The 13,494-nt window shown below is 39.3% G+C and overlaps 1 protein-coding gene across 1 annotated transcript in view; it reads right to left on the bottom strand.

Annotated features, from left to right (window-relative positions):
- Positions 1–13,494, bottom strand: part of SRRM4 (serine/arginine repetitive matrix 4) — a 212,251-nt gene that overhangs the window by 71,558 nt on the left and 127,199 nt on the right. The window contains exons 2-5 of the mRNA XM_077462077.1: positions 6,815–6,940; positions 5,366–5,458; positions 4,228–4,299; positions 1,121–1,147 (exon numbers count right to left, since the gene is read on the bottom strand). Of these exons, the coding sequence (XP_077318203.1) occupies positions 1,121–1,147; positions 4,228–4,299; positions 5,366–5,458; positions 6,815–6,940 (318 nt within the window). The remainder of the gene's footprint in view (positions 1–1,120; positions 1,148–4,227; positions 4,300–5,365; positions 5,459–6,814; positions 6,941–13,494) is intronic.

The raw sequence follows: 13,494 nt of genomic DNA, 5'->3' as shown, positions 1-13,494 counted from the left end.
CTTACTGCATTCTATGCAGTAAGCTAAAAAAGCTTCTGCCTGTAGCTCCCCCTGCAGCTCCCAAATACACACCTGAGCCCAATCTCAATCTAACAATATGCTCGAAAGCACTAGGCTCTCTTGCTTCTCATTGGCTCAGATATAGTAACAGGAGTCAAAATGGCTCCTGCTGTTGTCAATCAGAGCCAGTGATGAGGGGTCAGGGCCGAGCCCAGCTCTGTGTGTCTAATGTGTGTGTCTTCCTTTGGAGAGGCTGTCTTTTACGCATCCCAATAGTGAACAGCCCCTCTTTATTCAGAAATTTACAAAAATAATTAGCCAATGTTATATGTAAAGGTCATCTCTGGGAAAAGTCCTGTTTTGTAGTATATAAGGGACATTATATTTATGTATCTGATCCTCCACTAACAAACAGCACTCCCCTCCACTAACAAACAGCAGTCTGACAGTGGACTGTCCCTCTACATACTTACATCCAATGTAGGGCTATAGTCCCTGCTACAGTCTTGACAATGTCTAAAGGCATCCAACCACCAGAGTGCTGGGAGAAGAGGTTGCAGGGACAGGTCTTGCAGCATGGAGGAGTCTTGCAGCATATGAGTGGTACATTGGGTAAGTAAAATTGCTTTTGCAAGTGCCCTCAAAATAAAGGAGCACTCAAACTTTGCAGTACCGGCACAGCCCTACTGCAAGGGAAGACTTTAACTTTTCCTAAAGTTCAGCTTTAAATTGCACATCAGGGACAAACAAGGGCTGCCTTATTTTTACAAAGAATGCATACATGGGGCAAACAGAAAGATTATCACTTGCTCAGTCAGTTTAAAATGTATATGGGTGGTTCACTGGTGGAAAGGCATTCACAAACAAAATTTCCAGCAACCAGAAAGAAGGACGCATTTATTCTTTTTGCTACCTTGTTGATTAACATAGGTCTACATGACACAAATGTGCCTTTACGCCCTCATAAGGCTTGCACATATATTTGAAAACATTTGAACACATAAAATAATGTTGTATTTAACACATAACATACATCACAAAACATACAATCATTCAGCAAAGAGAACATTAATAAAAAAAATGAGCACATGCTTGTAAAGAAGACCAGAATGTGACTTACCCATGTCTTCGTTTCTTGGAGGAAGACCTAGAAAGATCAGGAACAACCAGGATTCATTAACTTGTTTTCATGTATGATATATTTCACATATACTTTTTGTCATGTTTATAATTACACATGCCAATATATTTATTGCATTTTAAAGAAATAACTATGTGAAGTTAATTTGTTTTCCCGCTTTTTGCTTCAGGCTCTGATTTGCAGCCCCTCCACAGAATCCTGAATGCACTATTTATATGGCTGTAGCTGGCAGAATGAATCCGTCTAGACATACTAGTGCTATATCTGGTCCATAGGGGGTGCAGAGAAGGGAAGCCATCATTTTAGGTTATGTTGGGAGACCAGTTACTTGCATATACCGTAGAGGTTTTGTTTCATAGCACTATTCAGAGTTACACACCTAAATTTCTCCATGGAAACTGCTGTCAAGTGCTGCTTGAGTATATTTTTCTCATAGTAAATGGAATAATGTCTCACAGCAGTGAGGTCTTATAGACCTTAGATTTTTTCAGATCTCTGCTATCAGGTGGCAAAATATTCCATAATAGTAATGTAATAGTAATGTAATTTTCCTTTGTTTTTTGAAGTAGTAAAATATATTTTATAGCCAACGTATTATTCATGATGACTGTCTGCATGTGTTTAAGCATCCATGAAAGCTCAAAGTCTGCTTAGCTAATAACATTTTGATATCCCACATTGCAACCCATACAAATGGATGTGTCCACTGTTGCTCTTATGTTCATATGTATGCTGATCATTGCAAGTACTCAAATCTCTAAGTCTGTAGAAAATATCCATATTGTCCTGAATAAACAGTGGTAAACTGGTGAATGCCTCATTCAATTGAAATTGGCTGGCAGTGGACAGGGGGCTTTGGGCTTGTGTGAATGGGCAAATGCAGCATGATTTTAGGTGCATTCAGCTTGCATTTAACATCCGTTTGAGATGCTTCTGCAATCATTAAGAGGTGCACTTGACCTGCACCAGTTGCTTTAGCTGCTTTTGCATTTCCATAGACCTATGTGAGGAAAGAAGTCGTTCTGAAATGAACAAAAGCCAATTGGCTATGGCCCATTAAGACAACCATGATGAAAGGGTTAAAATGTAAGCTCACCTTTTCTCAAAAGATTTAAATAATTGAATATCCTACACTTTCCTCAACCCCCGCTGCACTTATCTCTATGGGTGATTAGCTGTTCCTACCCATGCAGCAATTCTTATTGGTCATGTGCTGATCAATTAGAATTACTCTGATCCGCAGTGACAGCTAATCAGGCAGGACTGGGGGGACAGGGAGGGTGTAGGATGTTAGTTCACCTTTTCATTTTTTGTGAAAAGGTGAATTTACACTATATCGTATAAAGGAAAGAGATATACAACTGGAAAAAAAAAGAATGTTACTGGGTTTCCCTGATGAAGTCTTTGAAAAGAAAATGTTGGGTATTATTCAGAGACTAATGAAATGGTTGGTGGTTTTTAAGTTATGGAATGCCTTTTATCCACACCAATGTTATAAACTCAGACCTGGAACTATGTATAAATGTCTCTTCTTCTGCCTGAATGGTAAATTTACTTTTAGAGAAGACAATCTACACTCTGTACACTGCACTGCCAGCCAGGTGCCTGAAAGTATCATAATGCTTGCAATGGTCATCTGCCCAGCCTGACCATTGACTTCTCACCATTGCGAGGAACTTGATGCTTACAGAGCTGCTGCTGCGGTGTATAGTGTACAGAGTTTTCCTTCGCTAAAACTAAACTTATTCTTTAAAGTGGTCAGAATTTCTGTTTTTATTCTGTGATCCCTATCTCTTGCTGCTAAATACAATCCTGTTATTTTATGCTACTTTTCACACATGGAAACCTATCACCTAAGCAAGAGCTATAGAAAATGCTAAAGACTTTACCACTATGATACATATTTACTCTTTGATTTTGGCATACTGTGGAAAGAAAGAGGATTTCTTTCTTCAGAGGCACATCTATTAAACATGCTGATTCAATTTCCTGAGTCTTAGATGCAGCACTGTTGCCATCTAGAATATCTGTGATGAAATGCAAAACACACACTCATGAGTTTTACCCTTTCTCCAAAGGAAATGCCTATTCTGACCATACAGCCAGGCTGGCTGTGAAATTGCAGGTCAGAAGTCAATTAACAGGTATATGTTTGGATTTGCTGCAGGAAAGGGGAACATATAAACTCCATATACTGTATAAAGTGCTACACCTTACAAATCTTTATACATTTTTAAGTAAAAGTGGGGTTTGCAAGTTTGATGAATGCTCCTAGCCAGGGGCGGACGCACAACTCATGGGGCCCCTGGGCAATAGGAGATTATGGGGCCCCCAGGCAATCAGAGATTATGGGGCCATACAGTATACAAATACATGTACACATAGTATACACAGACATGCTTCTATTAGCAGAGAAGGTACTGGAGAGGTGGAGCAGCTATAATCTCAGGATTTTTAGACCGGATGTCAGTAAGGGATATTTCAGAGACAGATGTAAAAAAAACACCGATTTTTACATGCTGTCCCTGGTTTTACTGAGGCTGGCAACCCTGATGGGGCCCCCTAGTCACCCGGAGCCCTAGGGCTGTGCCCGAGTGGCTGAATGGTCAGTCCGCCCCTGCTCCTAGCATATTAATAACCTTGAAACATTAATACATATTTAGCTGCCTAGCATGGGAGGCAATTAATGCAGAAAATACATTGCTAAAGCTACATGCATTACATCTCACCACCAATAGTATATTATACAGTATATTTTATCTATTGGACAGAGTGGCGAAGAGTAAGTATCTTTGTAATTTTTGTTACTGCTGCATACTCATTGTGGAGGTTTATGGATTGATCATAGGAAGGGGGGAAATATCCTCTTGTTTTTGACCAGTACAGTTTTCTCCTTTAGGAGATTTTCCCTTGCTTTTTGTCCTTGTGCCAAAACATAAATTGAGAGTGAATCTCCCATATGATAACAGTAGCAAAAACCTAAAAGTGTTTTTAACTCTCTTCCACTCCAAACAATACTAGAACACAGTTTTGGCCACAGTTCCAATTTTAAAAGGGCCCCATGACATAGTAAACCATTTTCATACCTGTTTCTCTTCCGCTTCTTGGAACTCTTCTTTTTCTTTTTTTTCACTGGGGAAGGACTATAGGACGGAGACCTAAAGATCGAGGTATATTGAAAATGACGTATTATTTATGCACCAAAAAATTCAGTTTATCAGTAACTCTATTTTAAATCTTTGTCTACTGCTCATTTGAACAAAAAAAAAAACCCATAACACTGTTTACAAAGTTATAAGCAAAGATGATTGGGACTAGAATAATTTACAACCACAAAGATTTGTGAGTAAAACCAAATCCAACACTCCCCTTCATTTTTCCATATGGACAACCAAACATCAGTATATTTTGTACATTTTAGATGCAATATGAATGCTAAGAATTCTAGGAAATGTACATTAAAGGAAAACAAACTCATCAAAAGTGAGGATGAAAAACTGTCCAGTCATTAAGCTAACATTTAGGGGGCAGAAGAAAGCAAGCTTTGCATCAATTTAGGGAAAACATTAATTAGCAAAGCTTTAAATGGAACCATAAACCGTCTTTTATTGTCCCAGTAGACAGAAAGGAAAATGATCATGGCATGGGGTGGGGGGGGGGGGGGGGGGACTATTGACCGTGAAACAATGACGGAGGCAGAGCTGACTTTCAATAAAAAAGAAAATGCTATAAAATCTCCCTCACGGGGACATATCAAGCAGCAAAAGCCAGTAGAAGGTTCTAACCCTCCCATACGTGATATAAAGCTGATTAAAAATATTGGCTGAATATAATGCTACTAGCAATATATCTCCAAGTGGTGTAGCCACTATCAACTAGACCACCCCCCTCTCCAGGAAACCAATCTTGTCTCACCCCCTTTCCATACTCGCTTGATTATCCCTCCATTTTTTATTCATTATCATGGGACAAGCAATTGATTACAAGCACCTAAACTTGTGTTCGCCATCTGGCGGACAAATGTAATATTGTATTAGGTTTGTCTATGTTTTGTAAACCAATGTAATGTATATGACTGTTACCTTTCAAGGTATGTGCCATCGGCCAGTTGTTTTCTGGTATATTGTAAAATTATTAAAGAATAAAAAGTATTGAACAGGAAAAAAAATCATTAGCTAGGAACTATTATATAAAACGAGATCCTTGTAAAATTTACAAACGAACCTTTTTCTCTTTTTGCGATCTGATTTTTTCTTCTTCTTTTTGGCTTTAGGAGGTGGTGATGAGCTAACTTTTCCAGCTTCTGAGAGGCAATCACTAAACAACAAAATAATTGTGATAAGTCACTGAGAGTTGTAGAAGGTCATCTCGTGATTATGTCATCAGAGCACATGAATAAAACTCAACTCCAGTCTGATCCACTCCTGGTAAATGGGCAAACCTTGACATCTTCACATAGAATGCATTAGTGCTGGTCCTGCTTTGTACGTAATAACATGGAAGAAGTCAAGACTGCAAAACCAATGAAGGGGAACGGCTTTCTAAGACTGATTGTAAAAGAGAAGGTAGTCTGAGAAGGCCAAGTATTTCACCTTCCTTACCCTCTCAACTGAACAAGAATTTAATTAACCCTTGGTGTGTCAGTGTAAGACACCACATACTTATTTATTTTGCAGACTGGAATTAAGCTAAATTAAGCTAAATTATAGATTTTATATTCAAGTTCATTACAGTATTTATTTTATTATCTTATATAAATATCATAAAACAAAGCTTAAAGCAATCCTTTCTTTATGCTCCCCTGGTGCTCTGTATGCCTACTATATATTGACCTGAATGGGTTTTGTTGGGAAACCACTGATGTCTGTCAACCACTGTCTTCAAGGAAAGCTATGTCACAAGGAAAGCTGCCTGCAGTAACAGTGAAGACCTATTTCAATCAATAGTTGCCACAGAAACTTCCCCCTGGCACCTCCCATACGCACTCAGTGGATCATTATTTTATGTACTTTTTGTAGGCAAACCTATGTATTAGTTTTGGGCTTTTTTGCTGTGGAGAATTCCATTGAAATGGAAACACAGCTGGATGTTTCAACAAAATCTTACAATACCATTTTCACACATCCTGAGGGAAATTTATACCTACAAATCTCTCTGTTAAAATCACAGTTGTCATGTTCCAGAAGTAAATGCTATTCCTTCCTAAAGTTCCATTCATAGCCACTCTTAAAAGTGTCTTGAACAATATAACAACAGAAAAAGCAGTTTTCGTTGTAGTTCTCAGTCTGGTAAGCCTGCAGCAGAGTGCTCACATAGCAGTCTTGATCATGTACAATGAATTCCCCTACCACACTCAACTCGGAGGTCAGAAAATAGCTGACTTTAGAGGCTTATCAAGGAAATTGTTTTATCCAACGCTTTCTCAAAAGGTTTTTTGACATTCAGCAATGTCATAAAGATTGATGGGCTTAGAACTCATGTGTTTTCAATACCACTTAAGCTGTAACACTATTTCATGTTTCACTGTCAGGTCATCAAATTGACTTTTTATATAATTAAGCGCATTCAATACAAGACATGTCATAGCTGAGGCAGCTTTTAATTGCTGAATTTGGAAGGGTCAGCGAGTGATTTCAAATGTTATTATTTCCCTGGAGATCTTACATTGCTTACCTATGGTGCTGGCGTGGGCTAAGTGTTCTCCTATGCCGTATTTTTGCATGCCCATTCTCCACATCTCCGTTCTGCTTCTTGTGTTTATCCTCTTGGTCAGCAGATGGTGAACTCTTCACTTCTTCGCTGTAATTCAAAAGAAAACGATCATTGGAATTTCTTATAACATTGTTAATGCTAACATATTAAAGACCAAAAATCTTTCCACATTCTTAAGGCTGGCCAGATACGATAAGGGGTTTTACCCCCACCAGCCACAGCCAGTGCATTTCCTAAGTTTAGTGTGACTGTTGTTAATCTGTGTACTGTCTGGACCTTCCGGCATTTGTCTGTCCTGTATTTGCCCTTTACTCTCCCTGTACTAACATAACCTAATAACCTAACCTGTATAGATATTAAGTAAACAATCCTGGTGTTTTGTATCAGCTAAATTCCAGGCAGATAAAAAATACCAGTTTATACAAGTATATGTTCATTACCACAATAACTGAAGCAGAATTTTACTATTTTTATGATGGGCTCTATACACAGCATCATTTTACATTATGGCTCATTTACACTCTAGTGTGGCCCTCTCTAGTGATGCAATGTTTGCAAGTTCCCCCCTGTCTTTATATCACCATTGCTGACATCTTCTGGCAGTCTACTTCCTGGTATGGACTCTTCTGATTCAGCCATTGGGCAGCCCCTTATGATGTGACTCCTTAGCATGTGAGGTGGAGTTGCATTCTCCCAATATCTGGCTCCACTTTTGACATCCTAAAGATGCCAGCAGCATACGCTGCACTGTACATGTGCTACAGGCAGTGTACATAAGAAAACACTGCTGGGAGCAAGAAGACATTTTCTCTTCTTGTAGCTTTTCTGTAACTTTGTAGTCTTTTATTTTGGTCCTACTTTAAGTGTACTTTTTTTTTCTCAAAATAATGACTATAAGTACCTGATTTAGCCTTGATATCATCCTTTTGCAGTCCCCTGTACAGCCAAGCTCAGACTGAGAGGGGGAGAAATAGCTCAAGCAAATTGAGTGTGCTATAGTGCTCAAGTGCTAACAATGGACACACTGACAGAATGATTGACAATGAGTTGAGCTCTCCAGGCTGCTGCTTTTTGTTTAGTGTACAATCACTTGCTGCTGGTAAGGACAAGACCCAGTAGTAATATTTACTTAGGTACTGTTCACACAGTGCTTTACATAATATACAGTATATATATATTTATTTACTTAGGTACTGTTCACACCGCGCTTTACATAATATACAGTATATATATATATATATATATATATATATATATATATATATATATATATATATATTATGCAAAGCGCTGTGTGACCAGTACCTGACATAAATAAATATTACTTATGACTACTATTTATATATATATATATATATATAGAATAGATAGATAGATATCTATATATAGATAGATATATATAGATAGATAGATAGATACCTATATATATATATATATATATATATATATATATATATATATATATATATATATATACAAAACTGGTTTAGAGGCACTCACGGGTCTTGCAGAGGAGGACGATCAAAAACAATAGTGTTTTTATTGTCAAAGTTTTGATAAAGCTCAGTCCATCTTTCTCAAGACCTTACAGCATGGAAGTGAACAGACTAATACACCCAAAGCCCTACCCACCAACAACACCCTCTAGTGATGACCTCACACAGTGCATGGGTTAAAAGACACATGTAGGCTAGAGGTAAAAAAAAAAAGAGCAAATCACAATAGTTTATCAAAAAAGCAAAATATATAAAACCATAGCGTGAATCAAGCTATGAAAAATAGCTCCTACATAAAATCGGCATATTGCAGAATAAAGTGGAATAAACAAAGCATGTAATAAACATTCACAAGATGGCCGCCATAGCACATGGCAGGCATGAACCACCTTTAATTAGTACCATGAAAAAGTAATAAACTAACAAGTGATGTTAAACCAGTTTTGGATTTATACTTTGTGGGTGAGCACCTGGGCATTTACTTTAAGCATAGTGTGCTGTGGCTACCCTTGAACTGTTATATATACATATATATATATATATATATATATATATATATATATTTATTTATTTATTTAATAATTGTACATCCCCCAACCCGCCTTCATACATACACATACTAGGACCAAATTAGACAATTAGCCTACCAGCATGTCTTTAGCATGTGGGACGAAACTCATGCAGGCACATGAAAAACACATGTAAACTCCAGGGAGGTAGTGCCATGGATGGGATCTGAACCGACAATCTAAGCGCTAGTGCTAACTACTTAGCCACTCTGCTGCCCCACCTTACCTACACTAGAGAAAAACAGATCTCCGGCTGGTTGTGCTATGTGGCAGGGTTTTGTGACTCTCATGAATAAATGGAAAGAAGTAGAAATGCTTCTTTAGGAGGTAAAACAGCTTTCATTTGTATTTCATCTGCATATGTAGCCGTTTGTCTGGAGTTCATCTTTCATAGTAAGTGTACTCTGAGGAATGCAGCACACCTTTATATAATGTTATCCAATATGTTCCAATAAGAGAAAAAAGCTAAGTCCTAAAGGCATTTGGATAACATTTTGGCTCAACTTTCTACATTGTATTATCTATAAATATGACAAACCACTTTGCTACCCAACTTCTCAGAATTAAAATGTGCCTTATCGCCAAATACAGTTGTATTTTTTCTCTTTCAATAGATTTTTATTGATTTTTAAGCATCAAATGAACAATCCAGTATATTAATATACCGTATATACTCGAGTATAGGCCGACCCGAATATAAGCCGAGGCCCCCAATTTACCCCCAAAAAAACTGGCAAACTTATTGACTCGTGTATAAGCCGAGGGTGAGACATGCCTGTCCATCCCTGTGTGTGTGTCCGTCCATCCCTGTGTGTCCGTCCATCCCTGTGTGTCCGTCCATCCCTGTGTGTCCGTCCATCCCTGTGTGTCCGTCCATCCATCCCTGTGTGTGTGTGTGTCCATCCATCCATCCATCCCTGTGTGTGTGTGTCTCCATCCATCCATCCATCCATCCCTGTGTGTGTGTGTCTCCATCCATCCATCCGTGTGTGTCTCCATCCATCCATCCATCCCTGTGTGTGTGTGTATCCATCCATCCCTGTGTGTGTGTGTGTCTCCATCCATCCGTGTGTGTGTGTGTGTGTGTGTGTGTGTGTGTGTGTGTGTGTGTGTGTGTGTCCAGCCTACCTGTGTCCCGAGCCTTTGTCCCGAGCCTCCGTCCCGTGCCTTGCCTCCTTGCCTCCGTCCCGTGCCGTGCCTTGCCGCCGTGCCTTGCCTCCGTCCCGTCCCGTGCCGTGCCTTGCCTTGCCTCCGTCCCGTGCCCTCTTCGTCGGCGCCTCGGCGGCCATTGTAAAATTCAAAAGCTGCGTCGCCGCCTTCGCCTGTGATAGGCGGAACACTGAATTTCCCAGCAGCCTGTGTTCCGCCTATCACGGACATCGTATCATCCTCGTCCGTAGTACGAGGATGATACGATGTCCGTGATAGGCGGAACACAGGCTGCTGGGAAATTCAGTGTTCCGCCTATCACAGGCGAAGGCGGAGCCGGAGGCGCGGCTTTTGAATTATAGAATGGCCGCTGTCTGTCTGCTCGACACGCTGATCGAGCGGGCAGACAGCGATGACTCGAGTATAAGCCGAGGGGGGCACTTTCAGCCTCAAAAAAGAGGCTGAAAATCTCGGCTTATACTCGAGTATATACGGTACATTGGTAGTATCAAACATCATATGATTTCAAATGACATATAACTGAGAACAGAAGAGGCAGGTACAGTATTTGAAGGTATCATTAACATATCCATTCCTGAGAGTACAGATAGTGCTGTGATGCGACACGGGTATGGTACAAAAAAGAAAAGTGAAGAGAAACACTCGGCAACATCCTCAGAAATTGTTTACGTATCTTTCATACCAGTTTCACTATGAAATCCATGACTGTTGTTCACGAAGATATTGGGCTTTATTAGTAGTAACCAATGCAGTTGTATTTTTTAATAGTTTACATGTTTGTTTGTTTTTTCACTTTCAAAAGAATGTATAATGCTTCCTGTGGGGTTTAAGTTAATTTTCACCTACAACTTCTGTTGTTTTTTTTTTATGGGACACTTGAAAAAGCCTGTATTTGCTTTTTTTGGAAAAAGGCCATTCATGTCTTGAATTCTGTAATGTCCTGGAAGCTGCCATTAATAAAGTGGCAGAAAAGCTCTGAAAACAGAGTTGCTGGCGCTGTTTGTGTTGGTTACATAGTTACATAGTTAGTAAGGTTAAATAAAGACACTAGTACATCCAGTTCAACCTGAGCGAGTGTCTACAATTGACCCTATCCCTGTATATTGCACACTCACATTGGCCCCTATCCTCAAGGAGCCCACAATCCAAGGTCACCATTCATATCCTAGGGCCAATTTTGGACAGAAGCCAATTAACCTACCTGCATGGAAACACCCACACAGGCACAGGGAGAGCATACAAACTCCAGGCAGGTAGTGTTGTGGTTGGGATTTGAACCAGCAACCCTTCTTATTGCCAGGCGAGAGCACTAACCTCTACACCACTATGCCACCCAATGTGCCAACTAATGTGCCAACTAATGTGCCAACTAATGGTTCTTGAAGAGGTTTAAACTGCATCTTCACAATGGCCTTCCACTAGAGGTCTGGCATGGTTGAGGGACACAGACATGGTCGGGACTTTGTTGTGCTGTTCATACTACAGTACCGGACAGCGATATCAGCTGCTCCAGCACTCACTGAAGAAAAGCTATTACCCAACTTTTTGGAAAAATGTTTATACAGTTACTTTCCCTGAATGCTTTACAGAATTATTAGAACTGGTGTGCTCATTGTTAACAATAATTGTGCTTTGCATTGACTAATTTCAGAGTTGTCTGGAACAAGCAATTACAATGTACCTTAAATGAAAGTTACACAAAAAGCCTTGTTATTCTTTGTCTTATAGCAAAAGACTTAGCTGCAAACCATTTAAAGACAACATATCAGAAATGTTCGATAATATAGAAACCAGCATTAGCAGGATGCCAGAAAAATATCAGTATGTGCCTAGAATTTTAGCAGCCACCCCTGAACACATCTTTTCAGCACTCTATTAACAGACAACTTTCTGTTTGACGCTCTCTGATGTTGTTTTCCTAACTGTCAAAACATTGACTAACGGCGTCTGTCACGATTTCATACTGCAGCCAAAAGCCCAGAGAAAAGACAATCATTTTGTATGCCATTTTCCTCTCCAACATTGTAAATATCGACACTTTTATTGTTACTGGGAATACTGCATGCTGAAAACTTACTAAATTGCTTATAGCTTGTGTTGATATACTGTACTTAGAATAAAAAACATAAATGTCCATTATGCGCAATCTTACAAAGAAAATTGTTTGACTTTTATACTTAAAACCCCAGGCAAATACAAAGTAACGTAAGAAACCTTTTTTAAAAGAATGGTCAGGTTGTCCAAATTGAAAAGAAAACACCCTACCTGATAATTAAATGTCTGAAATCAGTTCAATTGAAAGACTATTTCACCAAATTATGGTTTGATGGTTTGTATAATTATTACTGGTACTTATAATGCCATCAATTGATGCAGCGCTTTATATACAGTGCCTTTCAAAAGTATTCACCACCTCCCCTGGCTTTTTACATATTTTCTTACATTACAGCCTTTAGTTTAATGTTCTTTTTAATCTGAATTATATGTGATGGATCAGGACACAATAGTGTAAGTTGGTGAAGTAAAATGAGAAAAATATATACATAAAACAATTTTTCAGAAATAAATAACTGATAATTGGCACGTGCGTATGTATTCACCCCCTTTGTTATGAAGCCCATAAAAAGCTCTGGTGCAACCAATTACCTTTAGAAGTCACATAATTAGTGAAATGATGACCACCTGTGTGCAATCTAAGTGTCACATGATCTGTCATTACATATACACACCTTTTTGAAAGGCCACAGAGGCTGCAACACCTAAGCAAGAGGCACCACCAACAAGTAAGGGACAATGTTGTTGAGAATTACAACTCAGGGTTAGGTTATAAAAAAATATCCAAATCTTTGATGATCCCTAGGAACACCATCAAATCTATCATGACCAAATGGAAAGAAGATGGCACAACAGCAAACCTGCCAAGAGACGGCTGCACACCAAAACTCACGGTTCGGGCAAGGAGTGCATTATTTAGAGAGGCAGCACAGAAACCTAAGGTAACCTTGGAAGAGCTCCACAGTTCCAAAGCAGAGACTGGAGTATCTGTACATAGGACGACAATAAGCCGTATACTCCATAGAGTTGGGCTTTATGGCAGAATGGCCAGAAGAAAGCCATTACTTTCAGCAAAAAAACAAAATGGCATGTTTTGAGTTTGCGAAAAGGCATGTGGGAGACTCCCAAAATGTATGGAGGAAGATGCTCTGGTCTGATGAGACTAGAATTTAACTTTTTGGCCATCAAAGAAAATGCTATGTCTGGCGCAAACCCAACACATCACATCACCCAAAGAACACCACACTACAGTGAAACATGGTGGTGGCAGCATCAGGCTGTGGGGATTTTTTTCAGCAGTCAGAACTGGGAAACTGGTCACAGTTGAGGGAAAGATGGATGGTGCTAAATA

The sequence above is a fragment of the Lithobates pipiens genome, unplaced genomic scaffold, assembly GCF_037356315.1.
Source record: "Lithobates pipiens isolate NorthernLeopardFrog02 unplaced genomic scaffold, aLitPip1_a1.2 Scaffold_3, whole genome shotgun sequence".
NCBI classification, from domain to species: domain Eukaryota; kingdom Metazoa; phylum Chordata; class Amphibia; order Anura; family Ranidae; genus Lithobates; species Lithobates pipiens.
This window is presented reverse-complemented; position numbering and strand designations above follow the sequence as displayed.